The sequence below is a fragment of the Tarenaya hassleriana genome, unplaced genomic scaffold (genome assembly GCF_000463585.1).
Source record: "Tarenaya hassleriana unplaced genomic scaffold, ASM46358v1 Cleome24, whole genome shotgun sequence".
NCBI lineage: Eukaryota > Viridiplantae > Streptophyta > Magnoliopsida > Brassicales > Cleomaceae > Tarenaya > Tarenaya hassleriana.
In genome coordinates this window covers 198184-216458 of record NW_010965696.1, presented here as the reverse complement: position 1 = coordinate 216458, position 18275 = coordinate 198184, and the positions used below count along the sequence as shown (strand labels likewise).

The 18275-nt window shown below is 40.1% G+C and overlaps 4 protein-coding genes across 5 annotated transcripts; 3 read left to right on the top strand and 1 right to left on the bottom strand.

The window, feature by feature from the left end:
* Positions 1–159: 159 nt before the first annotated feature.
* Positions 160–3545, bottom strand: LOC104815571. Of its 2 annotated transcripts, none has more exons than XM_010544008.1 (6): positions 3436–3545; positions 2697–3117; positions 1965–2616; positions 1686–1885; positions 1368–1612; positions 160–1239 (listed from the first exon to the last, which is right to left on the bottom strand). In XM_010544008.1, exons 2-6 carry the CDS (start codon positions 2963–2965, stop codon positions 476–478), a joined length of 2130 nt encoding a protein of 709 aa, XP_010542310.1. In that variant the 5' UTR covers positions 2966–3117; positions 3436–3545; the 3' UTR covers positions 160–475. The 2 variants fall into 2 exon arrangements, with proteins under 2 accessions (XP_010542310.1, XP_010542311.1); XM_010544009.2 differs by having other exon boundaries at positions 2697–2972; positions 3436–3508.
* A 2143-nt stretch (positions 3546–5688) lies between these two features.
* LOC104815570 (phosphoenolpyruvate carboxylase 1-like) lies at positions 5689–10529 on the top strand. Its single transcript, XM_010544006.1, has 11 exons — positions 5689–5832; positions 6027–6228; positions 6628–7022; positions 7105–7189; positions 7320–7542; positions 7632–7735; positions 7833–7923; positions 8110–8264; positions 8360–9358; positions 9445–9831; positions 9964–10529. Exons 2-11 carry the CDS (start codon positions 6061–6063, stop codon positions 10258–10260), a joined length of 2904 nt encoding a protein of 967 aa, XP_010542308.1. The 5' UTR covers positions 5689–5832; positions 6027–6060; the 3' UTR covers positions 10261–10529.
* Positions 10530–11203: 674 nt separating this feature from the next.
* LOC104815569 (multiple organellar RNA editing factor 8, chloroplastic/mitochondrial-like) lies at positions 11204–13380 on the top strand. The gene is made up of 5 exons (XM_010544005.1): positions 11204–11585; positions 11752–11849; positions 11948–12013; positions 12542–12864; positions 12907–13380. Exons 1-5 carry the CDS (start codon positions 11506–11508, stop codon positions 13183–13185), a joined length of 846 nt encoding a protein of 281 aa, XP_010542307.1. The 5' UTR covers positions 11204–11505; the 3' UTR covers positions 13186–13380.
* Positions 13381–16220: 2840 nt separating this feature from the next.
* Positions 16221–17754, top strand: LOC104815568 (multiple organellar RNA editing factor 8, chloroplastic/mitochondrial-like). The gene is made up of 4 exons (XM_010544004.2): positions 16221–16682; positions 16849–16946; positions 17049–17114; positions 17553–17754. Exons 1-4 carry the CDS (start codon positions 16312–16314, stop codon positions 17663–17665), a joined length of 648 nt encoding a protein of 215 aa, XP_010542306.1. The 5' UTR covers positions 16221–16311; the 3' UTR covers positions 17666–17754.
* The last annotated feature ends 521 nt before the right edge of the window (positions 17755–18275 follow it).

Below are 18275 nucleotides of genomic sequence, written 5' to 3'. Positions count from 1 at the left end.
CCCTTATACTATTATGTACCTGTAACTCCATGACCTTCATAAGCTGAAGTTGTAGAGGAGAAGTCTGCAATGAAATCCGAGTCAGATTGTTTGATTATGGCATCAAAACTTTGTTGTTATTTCCAAGAAATAAGCAGAACCCTTCAGTGACAAACTGTATACAGATATGGAATTGTCATCATAAGGAGAATAGATATCTGTGTTTCTCGAAATGAACAATCTTATCTAGTAAATGGAAAGATGTACAATGGAAACAAGAAAAGAACGAAGGGTTGGTATTAGGCTACAACTAAGAATTTCCAACTCTGACGCTACTGTTGCTCACACTCTGCCTTTGTACAAGGCCTTGAGGCTGCCACAAAAGGCTATTCGGATCCTGCATTGAATTCTCACAGAGATTTCTGGGAATCTTCTTCAGGCTGATTGAACTGGGCAGGATTCTGACACAGTTGCAGAGAGTGATCTAACTACCAAGTCATCGTCTCATCTGTGACAGCCGTTTTCGTTTCTGACTCTTTTCCTTTGTAAAGGCACTAGTAGTGGTGGGTATCCCAATGGTTGTTCTGCTCTTCTTACAAGCCCATTTCACCGGCAGATTATGAACTATGTCGCTGATATCATCCGTACTGTTCAGTTGAACCAATTGCTTTATCTGATCAAGCATCTGCAGGGTCCAGGCCATTGACAGATCCAAGTCTATCGAGTCGTCCATAGGCTGCTTCCTCAGGTTCGTTAGTATCTCTCTGAGAGAACGAAACGACATTGAGGGACTATAGCCTTCACGATTTTCACACATCGAGTTTACCTTGATGATGTGTTTGCATAAATTCCCTTGTAATGACCATAAGCAATCGCAGAAAGCAAACTCAGATCCCGGGTTCCAGACAACATGCAATACGTCGGTATCTTTCTTAGACTGAACCTTGGCAAAAAGGCGGTTCTTTTCATCGAATGTAACAGCAGAATCTGTAATCTCCAATGCCCGGTGCCATGATGTAGAAGCAAGATATTCTTCCTTGACATTATGGAAAGAGTTACTCTCATCTGCATACCGATCAAGCCAATAGCTCGAATGCAATTCAGTTGTCAGCTTGTGCACCAACCAATCCACTCTCTGAAGGGCACCGAGGTGCGTATCATCAAATAGTTTGGCTTTCAGCTTTACATGGTAAGCTTCTATCGCACCAGATGCTTCTTGACTCGCAACTGGAAGACTTTTGATAGTTGAAAGCCACATTCCTGTCTCAAATCAGGAAAACACAAGCATCATAATGCAAATGAATCATATGTATGTATATATGTGTGAATGTATCCTGGGTATGTCCATTTGTAGAAAGATTAGAGGTGGATCTTAAGCGAGTGCTAACCTATCTTAGGCATCCAAATGGCCTTGAAATACTGCATAAATGCAGTTTGATCAACGAAATCCTGAGTTAATTCTTCCAATGCCTTTGATGTATCATCTCCGTTCCAAACGCTGTACACGACTTTTCCTAAACATTTGAATAACTCCCTCTGGACCTCAACGTTATCGCACTTCTTGACAACATTTCTAAGCCATGATCTACGAACACGCCACAGAGAGAAAAGGATGGAGCAACCAAATGTGTCCCTGAAATGAACGGAAACATGGGTTAATAAATATATACAGTTTAGCTTCCATAGGGTTCAAGGATCATCCATGCCTTATGGGATCAATCTCTGCAGCGGCATCGTCAATGATAAATCCATTGATATGAAAGCCAGGCTCTACACTCCGGGCACGCTGAAGTAGTGACTTCATCCACTTCTCCACATCAGGTTTTGAAAAGCTACGAGAAATAATCCATGCGATGGGGAGGGCGTGCTGTCTAGAATCAAATACAAGAAGTGTACACAAAGGATACTGCAATATTATAAAAGATCAGGTCAGAACATAAAATTCCCTCGAAGCAAAAGATGGACATGAGATAATGTTATATTACCTTAAGCCTCTTTACACCAAATGTCGAATCAGCGGCTATAAGACTACAATGCCCAAAACGAATTAATTGCTGCAACTGCCATTCTGTCTGAATCCCCAGCATGAACTGATCTGTTTCTGAAGGATCCTGATAAAAGAAAATGGATTTCTTGTTGCGCTCAGCCCATATCTTGATGCTAGCTTGATCATCGAGGTCCAACTCATGAGTTGAGCGCTTAATAATCATCCCGAGTTTGTGAACATATTGAGTAGCAAGGCTATTCACTGTTGCATCTGAACCACAGTATCTCTGGATCCCTTCGATATGTTTCTCCAACACATTTTCTTCGGGAATACCGAGATATATCATAGACATGGTTTGCTGTTGAATTTCGTTACATATATACGGGATTTTCTTCGCACCAGGGCCGATAGCATCTCTATCAAGAGGCCCGTGACAGATAAATCCGGACTTGTTTATGTGACGTCTTTCGTTATATATAAGAAGTGCAACTGAAGGGCGAGTATAGAGGCGTTTGACCACGAAATGGCATGTACATCCCCTCATTGACTGTGGTCGGGCAGCACGGTTTCTAGTGTTGAGACGATACTTTCTACTTGGTAAGACACTACCACCTTCCCCATAGTTTTCAGGACCAAATGAACACCAATACCTTCAAAAAAAATAACCTAAATCTATCCTCAAGCAAAAACGAACAAGATAACAATGCAGAAGCCATTGATTGAAACTTACAGCCTGTATTCCAAATAGTCATCGCTCTTATGCTCCTTCAGGCTTCCTCGGGGACGTTTCCTTCCCCTTTCGATATGAAACCGAGTTGGGCACTCCACGTTCGAGCATTCTCCGATTATAAATTCATCCACCCTTGCATACGGAATGAGGGCGACATCGTCATGATGCTCCGCCGTACCAAACTTAGTCCAAGTCAAATCAGCAGAAGAGAAGTCCTCCAGCGGGGGATTTTGCACTAAAATCTCGTCTAAAGCTCCAATTATCTCCATCCGGTTTCTACTTCAGAACACGCAATTTGCTATGCTTAATGCTCCAGCTTCACATCTCATACAATGCCCACAAATCCGACAGGAGAAGTATACGCAGACAAATTGATATATTCGTAGAAATTTTCGGGAGCATAACCAAGAAAATCTAGACCCTGATACACATTAACAATGGCATATGAATATCCCACTTAAATTTTGAAACTTGAGTTTACCTATTGGCTAGCATAAGACCCACAACCATAGCTCGTTAACGACCTTCAGTCGTCGAATTTCATGATTAAACAAAAAAGAAATCAGCCAGTCATCAAAGCTATAAAATTTCCTTCATGTTCTAATTGATTCTCGAGCTATGTAGCTAAAACCCACGATCCCTAGCCGTTGGAATACGGAGAAGGACGAAGAGGAGAAGAAAAAAAGAAGAAAGGTAAAAGGAGGAGCAACAGCAGCGAAGCAGCAGAGGGAGGACCTACCGGCGAGAAAACTCCGGCGGCGATGGGAGAGCGCGCGCGAGATATAGAGAGAGAGAAGAGAGAGAGAGAGAGGCTGGAAGAATTAGGGCGGAGGAAATTATATATATGAAGAAAAAAAACACCCGACTTCTTTTAATCAACAGACATATTCAAATATAGATACACATATCATAATATTATTAGGGGTATGAGCAGGGGTAATTTCGGTAAACAAAATTGATTCCCAGCCCATAACTTACATATCAATTGAGCCTAATGTAATACTCATTGGGCCTAATGGGTATGGTATCTTCTTAGGCCCATTTCGTACATTAGATTAGAATATAGAGATTCCAAAAAAAAAAAAAAAAAAAAAAAAACGTAACCCGGAAACAAGTGGCGTCAAACAACGTTCGGTAATAGCCTTCATGAATCATCCCACAGTATTACAAGTGATAATTAATTTAAATTATAATTGAATACGCCAACCTAATTATCACCGACCATGACGTCCAATGGCCCAATCATGCACTTTATTTTATCCTCTAATCACTTATATGATTATATATACAACGTCCCAAAAAAAAAAAAAATTGTAATGTAGACAATCAACGGCAGTAGATATTTCAGTTTATTTTGTTTTTTCATTAGTACCACACACACACACACATATACATATATATATATATATATATATATATGTAGAGAGAGAGAGAGATTCGGAATATTCTAAGAGGAAAGAAGACTTAATACACATCACACATTTTTGGCTGACTTGAAAAAATTCAGAGAGACAAGTAGACATACGAAATTATTCGAATATTCCATTAAAAAAAATCAACGTGTTGACTTTATATTACTTGGAAAATTATAACTATATATAGATGTGTGAGTGTGTTCTATAACAAAAAGAATTAATTTGTGAAATCATGCAAGAAAAAGGTGTTATTCGGTACAAATTTCTGTATTTGAAACAAAAGGCTGGACTTCCAATATATATTTTTATTAAGGATATATTTAAATAGAATATAATGTCAACAAGACAAAAATATAAAATTGTTGGAGACATAATTTCTTTATTTTTTAATATTATTATTATTATTATTATATATAGTTCTCTAATGATCTAACCAGATTTAAAATTGTATTAATTAAAGTATAACGTAGAACAATATATATTTTCAATAAATATGTGAGGAAATACTTATTTGGATAATTTAGTCGAATATAAATCCATGATTGAGAATGAGCAGATGCTTGGAATCTTTCTTCTTCACGTCGCCTCCATCATCCGATCTTATTTAATAAAAGAGTATATTCTGTTGATTACAACATCTGTTAAAAAAAAATCAGTGTTTTTTTTTATTTTCCAATATATTTCACTATTCAAAAGTTAATCATCACACAGACTACTTGTAATTATTTTTATTCAAAATTTTAAAAATCCGAAATTGATTATGAAATTTACATATAATTTTATCTATTCATTTTTTATATCATTTTTTATTAGATTCAGATTTTTTTTTTAGTTTTGAACAACAATATTTACTTTTAAAATATTTTTTATTTAGTTTTTTGGACGATTTTATATTTATTTAATATTCTTTAAAGATTTAATTAATTAACTAATATTATATTGAATTTTATTTGAATACAATAACGTATATATTCAAGTATAGGTATATTACTATTCGTTGCAACATGTTTTTACTAATTAAGTACCTTAAGCATATTCTTATTTTTCCTACCTTTTAATCAAATGTTAACTTTTTTTTTTGGTAAAAATCAAATGTTAACTTAACTAGGATATTATATAATATAAAGTAAAGAATCTAAATTATTATAATATTATTAGAAAAAGAATAAATCGCAGTATATGCGAATCAACTAGAAGCATCTAGTGATATTATTAGTAAATGTTTGAATTATAACTTAGAGGGAAAAGAATAAATTGCAGTGAATGAGAATCTGAATTAATTAAGGCAAACTAAAACAGTTTTGGTCCTAAAGAAAAAGAATCTGTCGGATTTTGTTATGTATACGCTTATAAAATCAAAAAAGGAATTTTATACATTCTAAAAGTAGAAATAAATTTTAAAAAAAATGGAGAAATAAATTGTCAATAGTAAACACTCGAGCATTTCCGCGGTTACCACTGTTAAAAGTAAAAATAAATAAATTTCAATAGTAAACGCGCATGTCATCATCCAATAGTCACCAAATCTCTCTCTCTCTCTCCCTCCCTCTATATATATGCTCTTAGTTCAGTGGCATCTGTCTACAGCTCTGACTTCGATCCCAGAAAAAAAAGAAAAACCTTTTTCTTTCATCTGGGTAGATTCTGAATCACGTCCAATTGCTTGCCCAGATTCAGATTCAGATTCAGATTCAGCAATATCCGCAGAGTTTCTCTTCTGGGTATGTCTCGATCGATTGAAATTCTCCGGCTTTCTCTTGTCTGATTTGGTTTGTGTTACTGTTTTCCAGTTTTCGTTTGGCCGTCAATTTCCCAGTTTTAGTGCCGAAATTTGTGTCAGTGGTCAACAGATCTTGCCTTTTTTCCCGTTAACTTTTGGTGTTTTTTTGGGGGTTTTCTGACCTGATGATCGCAGAGAAAAGGCAGAGAGGGTTTAGCGATCCGCGACAATGGCGACTCGGAACTTAGAGAAGATGGTATCCATCGACGCGCAGCTTCGGCAACTGGTTCCTGCCAAAGTTGGCGAAGACGACAGGCTTGTGGAGTATGATGCTTTGCTCCTGGATCGTTTCCTCGACATTCTCCAAGATTTGCACGGCGAGGGTCTCAGAGAAACGGTACAACTTTAAAAAAAAAAACCTAATTTCGCGTCGTTTGGTTGATGCCCATTTCCGAAGAACTAGGGCAATCCATTTTTTATATGTTCTCTTCTGTCTTTGTTGGAAACTGTCTCCTTGATTAGTGGTCTGAATAATCTGTGCTCATGGTCGATGGCTTCTCACAGCAAAACATTCGAAGTTCTTAGTTCTTTTTAGGTATTTCAGATCTGTTACTGTTTGGTTCATGTGAACTGCCGTTAAGAAGCTGTCTGATTAACCTTATTGTTCATCTGCAAGAGAAGTTATATATTGTGCTCCTTTCTGTGATTATCTGATCTGCAATTATCAGTGGAAAGAACTTGTCTTTGTTCAGAGTTGAATCTGTAAATGATCCGGGAGTGAATCATGTTTATGTAGGTTCAAGAGCTTTACGAGCTTTCGGCTGAGTACGAAGGAAAGCACGACCCGAAAAAGCTCGAGGAGCTAGGGAGTGTCCTGACGAGTTTGGATCCCGGGGACTCCATTGTTATTGCCAAGGCTTTCTCACACATGCTTAACTTGGCCAACTTGGCCGAGGAAGTGCAGATTGCTTACCGTCGTAGGATCAAGAAGCTGGCAAGACGCGATTTCGCCGATGAGAACTCAGCCACAACCGAGTCAGACATAGAGGAAACTTTCAAGAGACTCGTGGTGGATCTGAAGAAGTCTCCTGAAGAGGTTTTCGAAGCTCTCAAGAATCAGACAGTGGATCTTGTCTTGACAGCTCATCCTACTCAGTCTGTCCGAAGATCTTTGCTCCAGAAGCATGGGAGGTTAGTTTGACTTTGCCTTGCTGCCTTTACGCTCCTCGCTTATATGCTTTGGCCTTACAGTTTTCTTTTATGCCCTTTTCAGGATAAGGAACTGTCTTGCTCAGTTGTATGCAAAGGACATTACCCCTGATGACAAGCAAGAGCTCGATGAAGCTCTGCAAAGAGAGGTATTACTCAGCTTATGAAAATCCTTGGGCATTTTAATGGAGTGCCCTTTTCCATATTAATCTGTAATAAGGCTATATGTACAGTATATATATATATATATTGTCCTTTACATAATGCCTTGTGGTATAGATTCAAGCAGCATTCCGCACGGATGAGATCAGAAGAACACCTCCGACCCCACAAGACGAGATGAGAGCTGGAATGAGTTATTTCCATGAGACGATCTGTAAGGGTGTCCCCAAGTTTCTTCGCCGTGTGGATACAGCTTTGAAAAACATAGGGATTAACGAGCGTCTACCTTACAATGCCCCGCTGATTCAGTTCTCTTCTTGGATGGGCGGTGACCGTGATGGTAATATTATCGTCTTTTTATCGGCCACATTATATGATCCTTTTATAGCTCTCTCTTACCGAAACTCGGCTGGTTTATATGAATTGTAGGCAACCCTCGGGTTACCCCAGAAGTCACCAGGGACGTGTGCTTATTAGCCAGAATGATGGCTGCTAACATGTACTTTAATCAAATCGAGGACCTTATGTTCGAGGTTTGATATTATCTCCTGAACTTTTTGTCTGATTTGCATCACATATTTCTTTCTCCGGTGTATGTATGATTCATTCTTTCATCATTTTTCTCGGCAGTTGTCTATGTGGCGTTGCAATGACGAGCTCCGTGTACGTGCTGATGAACTTCACAGGAATTCTAGGAAAGATGCAGCAAAACACTACATAGGTAAAATCTGAAACTCATTTTCGGAGAATGGTTGCTTGCAAGATCGTTTTATAATATATCAACGAACCGATTTATGTATTCGTGTGGTGTGATGATGAAAGCACATATGAACCTGCATTGCCATTTCAAGCTATCTATCAAAATCTAAACTTAGCTCCCGATGCTTTGTTCTGTCCTTCATGGCAGAATTCTGGAAGACAATCTCTCCAAGTGAGCCATATCGAGTGGTTCTTGGTTATGTCAGAGACAAACTGTACCAAACAAGGGAACGTGCCCGTCAGTTACTGACTACCGGAATCTCTGACATCCCCGAGGAAGCGACTTTCACTAACGTGGAACAGGTAGCAACCTCTCTCTCGGGCTTGCTCCTGAATAATGTTTTCGAAACTGGATTTTCATATTTTACCGGCTAATATTTGATCTGTTCTGTGTATAGTTCTTGGAACCTCTTGAACTATGTTACCGATCACTCTGCTCATCGGGTGATCACCCCATAGCTGATGGAAGCCTTCTGGATTTCTTGAGGCAAGTCTCTACCTTTGGGCTCTCCCTTGTCAGAGTTGACATCAGGCAAGAATCCGACCGCCACACCGATGTCTTGGATGCTATCACCAAGCACTTGAACATCGGTTCTTACAGAGAATGGTCCGAGGAACGCCGCCAGGAATGGCTTCTCTCCGAGCTACGTGGAAAGCGTCCGCTTTTCGGTTCTGACCTCCCAAAAACCGAGGAAATAGCCGATGTCCTCGACACCTTCCATGTCATAGCCGAGTTACCGGCTGACAGCTTTGGAGCTTACATTATCTCGATGGCAACTGCACCTTCCGATGTCCTGGCCGTTGAGCTTTTACAGCGTGAATGCCGCATAAAACAACCACTGAGAGTTGTTCCTCTCTTCGAGAAGCTTGCTGATCTAGATGCTGCGCCTGCCGCTGTTTCGAGGCTCTTCTCGATAGACTGGTACAGGAACCGTATTAATGGAAAACAAGAGGTTATGATCGGTTACTCGGATTCGGGGAAAGATGCTGGCCGGTTATCGGCTGCTTGGCAGTTGTACAAAGCTCAGGAAGAGCTCGTGAAGGTCGCAAAGGAATACGGGGTGAAGCTAACCATGTTCCATGGCCGAGGTGGCACAGTCGGGAGAGGAGGTGGTCCGACTCATCTTGCTATATTATCTCAGCCACCAGACACCATTCACGGGTCACTCCGTGTGACGGTTCAGGGCGAAGTCATCGAGCAGTCGTTCGGAGAGGAGCATTTATGTTTCAGAACCCTCCAGCGTTTCACGGCTGCTACTCTTGAACACGGTATGAATCCCCCGGTTGCACCGAAACCTGAATGGCGTGCCTTGCTAGATGAAATAGCAGTTGTTGCAACCGAGGAGTACCGGTCTTACGTTTTCCAAGAGCCTCGATTTGTCGAGTACTTCCGGCTTGTAAGTATTTTACACAAATATATATACTTCGCCCAGGTTTTGTTTAAGCACTGTCATTAACTGGGCAAACATTGGTTGGTTTTCAGGCTACACCCGAGCTGGAGTACGGCCGTATGAACATTGGAAGCAGACCCTCGAAGCGAAAACCGAGCGGAGGTATTGAATCTCTCCGTGCTATCCCATGGATCTTTGCATGGACACAGACGAGATTCCATCTTCCCGTATGGTTGGGATTCGGAGCAGCGTTTAGACACGCGATCCAGAAAGATGTAAGAAACCTCCAAATGCTGCAGCAGATGTACAATAACTGGCCATTCTTCAGGGTAACCATCGATCTCGTGGAAATGGTTTTCGCCAAGGGAGATCCCGGGATCGCTGCGTTGTACGACAAGCTTCTCGTCTCGGAAGAACTGTGGCCCTTTGGAGACAAGCTCAGAGCTAACTTTGAAGAGACCAAGAACCTCATCCTGCAGGTAAAACTAAAAACTCCACCCATCCATTACAGTACTTAACACAGAAATCTCATCTAAACTGCAATACTGTTCTTCTTCTTGTCCGAGCAAGACAAGACAAGATCTTATGAGATTGTTGCGTTGGTTGTGCAGATTGCAGGGCACAAAGATCTGCTGGAAGGAAACCCATACTTGAAACAAAGACTGCGTCTTCGAGACTCATACATAACGACACTCAACGTATGCCAAGCCTACACGCTGAAGAGGATACGTGATCCAAACTATGACGTGAAGTTGAGGCCTCACATCTCGAAGGAGGTCATGGACTCGAGCAACCCAGCTGATGAACTCGTCAAGCTTAACCCTATGAGCGAATACGCTCCTGGGCTTGAGGATACCCTTATCTTGACCATGAAGGGTGTTGCCGCCGGCCTTCAGAACACCGGTTAATCCCTTAAAAAAAACCCGATTTTTCTGCGGATGTTTCTCGTTATCTCTCTCGGAGGTTGTTCATCTCGAGGGGGCTCTCTCTTTTTTTTCTTCTTCAGAATGGAAGTAATAAGTTATACGGCCGAGGATACTGTTTACAGACATATACATATCGGCCGTCTGTTGTTGTGTAATCTTAAATCTTAATGTACGAACTCTGAGACCATCACTCTCTTCTGTTTCTGCACAGAGAGAATGAGAATGAAGCGTAAGTCTGGACTTTCCTTTTATTGCTGATCTCGGACACTTTCACCTTAAAATGTCAATGTAGAGTTTTACATTGCCATGGATGCATATACACATATAAACATGTATGTATCATATGCATACATGGTCAGGGGAAACGACACAAATGTCCCTTTCCATCTAACATTTCCATGGCCTCTCTTTACACATCAACTACTTCCCCCAATAATTGTCCTACAATCAAGTCTCTATTGCTTTAGAGCTAAAATGATCTCGTGATTGCCTTTTAAACCAATAATTGCAAAAGAAACCATCAAAGCCAAAACCTTTGGATATATGTATAATTTCCATACGACTTTCATCCACAAAATATCCCTTTTGAAGCAAAGGGGTACATTGGATCTTAAACCCTAAATGATGCATTAAATGGAACATAAGATTACATGGGGTGGCGGAATATTCCTCTCAGCCATAAAATGGGTATAATTTGGAACGTTTAGTAAATATTGGGGTCATTTTTGTTTAACCTAACAATATTAGGGGTACCACTGTATATTTCCTTTTTCTTCTCGAGCAAATTGCGTTTTGTCCAAAATACCCCTCGGTTCATTTCCAGTATAAAAAAACCCCTGCAAAACCCTTGTGCTTCATTTCCTCCTTATCTGCTCCTCTTAGGGCCCCTTGCTTGTGCTGCTTTCAAGTTTCAGCTTGTCTCTTTCCCGCTCCCTCCTCTGTCGGACGAGGAAATCGCTTTCCTTTCTCTGCCCACGGTCCTTCTCTTCGTCGTCTACTTTTGTCAAACCCCCTCCGACTTATCTCGCCGCGTCCTCTTTGCTGAGCCGCTCGCGGCCCCTCGCCGCCGCGCTCTCCTCTGCGATCCGCGGCGTTGCATCGACGAGAGGTTTGTCGACGCGGGCCTCTACGTCTTCCCTCAATGATCCGAACCCTAACTGGTCGAATCGGCCCCCGAAAGAGACGATCTTGCTCGACGGTTGCGATTTCGAGCACTGGCTTGTCGTCATGGAGAAGCCTGAGGGTGATCCCACTAGGGATGAAATCATCGACTACTACATCAAAACCCTATCCCAGATCGTTGGCTGGTAAAACCCCAATTCAAAGATTTTGTATTTAACATTTTGGGTATTGAAAATTGAAAATCCATATGGAAAATGTGTGAAGTCCTCGATCTTCGGGGACTGTAACACTGAGATTCATTGGATCATTTTTGAAACCCTGATCTCGTTCATCTGATTATGAGTTTTCTAGTGAGGAGGAAGCAAGGATGAAGATATACTCTGTGTCAACTAGATGCTATTATGCTTTCGGAGCTCTTGTGTCGGAAGAGCTTTCCTACAAGATCAAAGGTATTATTGCCTCTAATGGCGCTCTTATTGTTTTTCTCCTTCTATGAGTTGTAGAAAATACCGTTTATCTCATGTGCTTTCTTTGCTGTGTTCGACAGAATTGCCTAATGTACGATGGGTTCTTCCCGATTCGTACTTGGATGTAAAGAACAAAGACTATGGAGGTAAGACTTTGTAACTGTGTTTTCTGGCGGCTGAGTGTGATTGAATTGTCTTTTGATTGGGTATAGAGTGTTGTAATGAGTAAATAATGTTTGCTGAGTGTGATTTGATTAAGGGCTCAGCATTTTGCTCTAACTTCTGCCTTTTTGCGTGCTTGCTTGTCTGTAAGAGGTTTTCAAATGTCATTTAGGGGAATCATTTGTTGATATTGGATTTTGTATTCGCTAATCACTGCTGCATGTTCTATGCTACTTGTGTTTAGCTAGCCTGGGAGGAAAGGGTGCCTATTTTTTTAAACTTGGGTGGTTGCTTTACACAGTTTCATGTTTGGTTTCTTCTTCCAGTCATTATGATTTTGTACACTCTTATTAGTCCAATGTGTTTACCCTTTTTAGTAGACAGTAATATCCATTGAGACTGTTACTTGTTTTCTCAAAAATTTTGCCTTGTTTTTGGGCAAAAGCAATTGATAGGAACATTAGTATATTATGTGCCTCTCTATGGATGGGCTTTGTATGGTCCTTTTTCAGGTGAACCTTTCATTGATGGAAAGGCTGTTCCTTACGATCCCAAGTACCATGAAGAGTGGATAAGAAACAATGCCCGGGCAAATGAGAGGAACAGGCGCAATGATAGGCCTCGCAACTTTGACAGAAGCAGGAATTTTGAGAGAAGAAGGGAGAATGTAAGGGGAAACCAGGGACCAAACATGGGCGGCTCTCCTCCTCCTCCTCCTCCCAACATAGGTGGCTCTCCTCCTCCTACCAACATGGGAGGAGGCATGCCTCCGAACATGGGTGGTCCGAACATGGGAGGGATGCAAGGGAACATGGGGCAGATGCCACCACCGAACATGGGCCAGAACTACATGGGACAGCAGCCGCCACCACCGAACATGGGCCAGAACTACATGGGACAGCAGCCGCCACCACCGAACATGGGCCAGAACTACACGGGGCAGCGGCCACCTCCACCAAACATGGGTCAGAACTACATGGGACAGCAGCCACCACAGAATAACATGGGAGGTGGGATGCCAAATGCAGGATGGTCGGGAAACAACGTGCCTGGTAACTTCCAGCAGAACAATGGATACCAGGATCAGGGCGGAATGCAGAATCCACCACAGTACCAGAATGCCTACCCGCCCAACCAAAACCCCTACAAGGGTTAAGTAGCAGAACCGTCTTAGTTTTTCCTCAAGCATTCCAGGCACGATGTATAGACAGCCTTTAGCAACTTTTGCATGGATTTGGAAGTGTCCCAATGGGCTGTTTTCTTCTATGTTATGAAATTCCAGTATTGTCTATCTATATGCTAAACAGGAGAGATTCATCATGGTTTAAATCCATTATTTCTGCTTCAAACACATGGGCGTTTGCTAAAGAAGTGGGACTTGTTAACAAAATGGAACTTGAAAGCTGTTGATGAACTAATAGCTAGCTACAATGAAGTGGATAAAAATTGTGTTGTCGGAGGTTGTATTTAGTTTTTTCTACCTTTGTTTTGGTCTCTGCTTAAGCCTGGACCCCAATGTCCTGGATTTCTCTCTCTCTATCATCTTATCACCCCTTGCTTGTGCTGCTTTCAAGTTTCAGCTTGTCTTGTTCCTCTGATCTGGCTTCCTCCATAGCCAACCGGAGACAGGATCTCCTCTTTCATCCCTGTCAAGTTCTACTTGGCCCCTTCCTCCTTTCTTGGCAGCTTCTGCTATGTTTTCCGACCATGGCCGATATATATGAACGTCTCCTTTGATTGATTCTGTCTAGATCCTTGTGAACATCCAGTGTTGGTGAACTGCATATTGTCTATCATCAATCATCATTCAAGGGGAAATATATGAAAATATCCGCAAACTTTGAAAGTCATCTAAGCCAGCAGGAGTTCAAAGGTGATGAACGTGCTCTAGTGGGTAAAATTATAGGCGAAGACAGCAAGATTGGGTGGCTCAACTGTTTAGAAAGAGAGCAAACCTCCTTCTCAACTCGGGTTCGAATCCTCATTTGGAGAGGAGCATTCACATAAACTTTTCTGATCTTCTGTAGTCTGGTCAAAAGTACGGTGAATTTCCAAATTATATAAAAAAAAATTAGCGAAGACAAGTTTACCGAGAGTACATGTGATGCAGTGTTGCGACTTATCGTAATCAGCGAACACGTAGTCACAGTTTTTGAAACCATGTTTTTCAGGACATATTTTATATCCGATTAAAATATTTAACCGCATGTACAGTTTTCTATAGATAAAATATACGATAAATATCTAACCACGCAACTTGTACAATTTTTTTAATTCAATATAATATATCAATTTTCATCGAAATATTAGTTCACTTGCCTGTTAATTTGATCGTGCTACAACGTTCTTAAGTTGAACGGTTTTTTCTTATATGGGATAAATACAAAGAAAAGATCGAAAAATAGTCATTATGATTACAATTTACGAGTGTCGTGTTGTTAGTAGAGATTGTTTTTTGGTTTTGACATATAAAACCAAATAAAGAAACACATAACCATGTTTGGATAAATTTTAATCTAAATTTGATCTAATATTATTATTTTTAAAACCAAATTGAAAGAATCAAAATAATGTAAATATAACCGTTGGATTTGTATAAAAACGAATCGAAATATAGTAATTGGATTTGGATTTGGATTTGTTGATAAAAGTTTGATGGAAAAACTAAATAAAATTTAAACATCGAATCAGGAAAATAAAAATAAAAATAAAAAAGTAAACCAAAACTTGACGTAATAATCGAATAAATATAAATATTACAAAAAAAAAACTGAATACAACTGAAATGCAAAATACCATGTAATGGTTTCATAAATTCTGCATTTGTTTTTTCCAAATTGAAGAAAGAATCCGTCTAAAAAGCTCTAAACCTAAGTCTTTTAGAGCATCATGTATTTGAAATTATGCAATGGAATAAGACATATTGTTTCTTATTCACTAAGTATTACATGCCTCTTTCTTTTGAATTTTCCCGCGATGAAAGAGACACCCGTACAAGACTTTTACAAGTCTTGTCTTGTTTGAGAAAAAAACATTATTTGTCCGTTGAATTCCATTGCTTGGTGGTGAAGAAGAAGTTCACTATAAATGCCATCTCTCGTTCCACCAATTATTTCACACACAAAAAAAAAAGGAAAAAATAAAATAAATCATACTCTGATAGAACATATATATATATATATATAGAAATGTTGACGGGGACGAAAGGAGATTACGTGGCAGTATCCGACGACCGCCCGCCGCAGCGTGGCAGCCGCGGCGTGGAGGAGAACGAGAAGATGATGATGAAGAAGAAGAAAGGGTGTGTCTTTTTGTGTTGCTCGAACATGGAGATCGATGATGAAGAAGAAGACGAAGAGAAGACGAAAAAGATGACATCCGTGTTCGGAGATCGAACCAAGTTCAGTCTCGTAATGTGTTGCTCTAATTTCGGAGTTGGACGCAAGCCGAACGAAGTTGCCGGTGATGTTTCCAAGAACCGAAAATAAATTTCCATTTTCGGATGATATAAACATTAATTTCTCTGTGCTATTTTGTAATATATATATATAGTGTGTGTGTGTGTGATTAAAACATATATGATTGTATCATCGTGTGTATCTCCAATATAATACAAATGGCTGCCTTTTATAATATACTCGCAATTCAGTGAGGAAAAACTTGAAAAGGAAGGCGTTGGCGGAAAACATGTCTTGTTTATGCTGTTGAAATATATCGAATCTTGAAAAATATTACTAGATATATCGTATGATAGATATCTGACCAAATCTAAAAAATATATATTTAGAAATATTTATTATTATATTTAGTTTATTTATTTAGTATAAAAGTTTCATATATGAAATCGGGAGGAATTAAAGAATTCAGTTTTAGTTTTCAATTTAATAATAGGTATATGAAACCATGGACAATGTTTACGAAGAAAGACAACACAAACACAGTTACAAAGAGGTGAGAAAAGATTTTAAAAAATGGATTAGTTTATTGAGTTGATTTTTTTTTTAAAAAAATCGATCAATTTGTTTTTAACCAATCAATTTAATAGGTTACGTTTAACATATTAAACTCACTATATATTAAATTAAAATTGACATTTATATATAAACACATATACGCACATATACGCATATATATGCATATATGAATACCTTGACAAACAAGGGAGGAGTAATGGAAGGCAATCCCCGAGCATATATTTCTTCCCTTATGTAACTCCTTGGATCTTGTATATTACTAGGGTTTGATATGAGAAGGAAACACAACGAGGCGCTAAACCCTGACCATGGCGTCGCAAACCCTTTCCCGCTCCCTCCTCCGTCGCCCGGCGAATTCCCTTTCCTTTATCTTCTCACGGTCCTTCTCTTCGCCGGCTGCTCTCGCCAAAGCCCCCCCTCCGTATTCCCTCGCCGCGTCCTCTCTGCTGACCCGCACGCGGCCCCTCGCCGCCGCGGCGCTCTCCTCTGTGATCCGCGGCGATGCGTCGACGAGAGGTTTCTCGACGCAGGCCTCGAATCGGGTCCCGAAAGAGACGATCTTGCTCGACGGTTGCGATTTCGAGCACTGGCTTGTCATAATGAACAAGCCTGAGGGAGAACCCTCTAGGGATGAAATCATCGATTACTACATCAAAACGCTCGCCCAGATCGTTGGCAGGTAAAACCCAATTCGAAGATTTTGTATTTAACATTTTGGGTATTGAAAAGTGAAAATCCTTATGGAAAATGTGTGAAGCCCTCGATCTTGGGGGGCTGTAACACTGAGATTCATTGGATCATTTTTGAAACCCTGATATCGTTCATCTGATTATGAGTTTTTCTAGTGAGGAGGAGGCAAGGATGAAGATATACTCTGTGTCAACCAGATGCTATTATGCGTTCGGAGCTCTCGTGTCGGAAAAGCTTTCCTACGAAATCAAAGGTACTTATTATTACCTCTAATGGCGCTCTTATTGTTCTTCTCCTTCAATGAGTTGTAGAAAACGCCGTTGATCTCACGTGCTTTCTCTGCTGTCTCCGACAGAATTGCCGAACGTACGAGATGTTCTTCCCGATTCGTACATGGATGTAGAGAACAAAGACTATGGAGGTAAGACTTTGTAACTGTGTTTTCTGGCGGCTGAGTGTGATTGTGAATTGTCTTTTGACATTGGATGTATAGAGTTTGTGACTTGATTAAGGGCTCAGCATTCTGCTCTAACTTCCGGCGTGCTCGCTTGTCCGAAAATGGTTTTCAAATGTCAGTTAGGGGATCTGTTTCTTGATATTGGATTTTGTGTTGGCTGATCACTGCCACATGTTCTATGCTGCTTGTGTTTAGTAGCAAGCCACAGTTTCACGTTTTTTTTATTGATAATTCGGAAGTTCACAGCCCATGTGAATGTCCTTCTCCAAATGAATATTCGAACTCCGGATTGGGAAGGAGTTTTGCTCACTTCTTTACTGATTGAGCCACAGTTTCATGTTTGGTTTCTTCTTCCGGTCTCGTTTGTGATTCTGGCCATTTGTATGGCTCTTTGTTTTTCAGGTGAGCCGTTCATTGATGGAAAGGCTGTTCCGTACGATCCCAAGTACCATGAAGAGTGGATGAGAAACCACGTCCGGACAGATGAGAGTGCGCAACCGCCCTTGGTCGCTTAGCTTTATATGTAATGTAGGGTGCCCCTCAAAGGCAACGCCTTCTTCTTTATTCCATGGATCATAAATAGCCTACGTATTTATCACCCCTTGGACTGGACCTTTTTTTTAATATAAATTTTTAATTTTAAAATTAAATTATGAAATTGTCCTTATATACATAGTAAATCTTGATAAAAAAGGAAAATCCCATCAAAATACACTAATTTTACAATATATGCCACGTGAATTATCAATTTAACAGATTAACACATTAGTTTTTTTAATTTCTTCCAATTTTATACATGAACCTCATGCCGTATCCTTATATGCATTGTCACATCGTTGCCATGACATCCGGTCCAAAATTTTTAACCCGAAAACTGAATTAATAATTAAAAATTAAAAACAAATGTCAAAGTGCGGTCTTCTAACAGGTTGATCCATGCGGATACGTAAAAAAAAATATGACGGGTTACTCGTGGCACCTGTCGGACTAGGTCGAGATTTCTTTCGAGTTTCGGTTCGGATATCCGTCCCTTGTGAGATCTAGGACCGAGAAACCTGGATCTACGAGGCATATCTCACGAGAATTCAGATATTTGATTCCGTATTCAAATCTAAAGAATTTTTT

What these genes read in the sequence shown, in the direction of transcription:
- LOC104815571 (XM_010544008.1), bottom strand. Translation starts at nt 2,965, where the DNA reads ATGGAGATAATTGGAGCTTTAGACGAGATTTTAGTGCAAAATCCCCCG. An exon ending in GACTATTTGGAATACAGGCT is followed by an intron (nt 2,617 to 2,696) that starts GTAAGTTTCAAT and finishes TTTTTTTTGAAG; the next exon opens with GTATTGGTGTTCATTTGGTC. An exon ending in CATTTGGATGCCTAAGATAG is followed by an intron (nt 1,240 to 1,367) that starts GTTAGCACTCGC and finishes GATTTGAGACAG; the next exon opens with GAATGTGGCTTTCAACTATC.
- LOC104815570 (XM_010544006.1), top strand. Translation starts at nt 6,061, where the DNA reads ATGGCGACTCGGAACTTAGAGAAGATGGTATCCATCGACGCGCAGCTT. An exon ending in GCGAGGGTCTCAGAGAAACG is followed by an intron (nt 6,229 to 6,627) that starts GTACAACTTTAA and finishes ATGTTTATGTAG; the next exon opens with GTTCAAGAGCTTTACGAGCT. An exon ending in TTGTCGAGTACTTCCGGCTT is followed by an intron (nt 9,359 to 9,444) that starts GTAAGTATTTTA and finishes GTTGGTTTTCAG; the next exon opens with GCTACACCCGAGCTGGAGTA.
- LOC104815569 (XM_010544005.1), top strand. Translation starts at nt 11,506, where the DNA reads ATGGAGAAGCCTGAGGGTGATCCCACTAGGGATGAAATCATCGACTAC. An exon ending in AAAGAACAAAGACTATGGAG is followed by an intron (nt 12,014 to 12,541) that starts GTAAGACTTTGT and finishes GTCCTTTTTCAG; the next exon opens with GTGAACCTTTCATTGATGGA. An exon ending in GGCAGATGCCACCACCGAAC is followed by an intron (nt 12,865 to 12,906) that starts ATGGGCCAGAAC and finishes CCACCACCGAAC; the next exon opens with ATGGGCCAGAACTACATGGG.
- LOC104815568 (XM_010544004.2), top strand. Translation starts at nt 16,312, where the DNA reads ATGGCGTCGCAAACCCTTTCCCGCTCCCTCCTCCGTCGCCCGGCGAAT. An exon ending in CTCGCCCAGATCGTTGGCAG is followed by an intron (nt 16,683 to 16,848) that starts GTAAAACCCAAT and finishes GAGTTTTTCTAG; the next exon opens with TGAGGAGGAGGCAAGGATGA. An exon ending in GCTTTCCTACGAAATCAAAG is followed by an intron (nt 16,947 to 17,048) that starts GTACTTATTATT and finishes TGTCTCCGACAG; the next exon opens with AATTGCCGAACGTACGAGAT.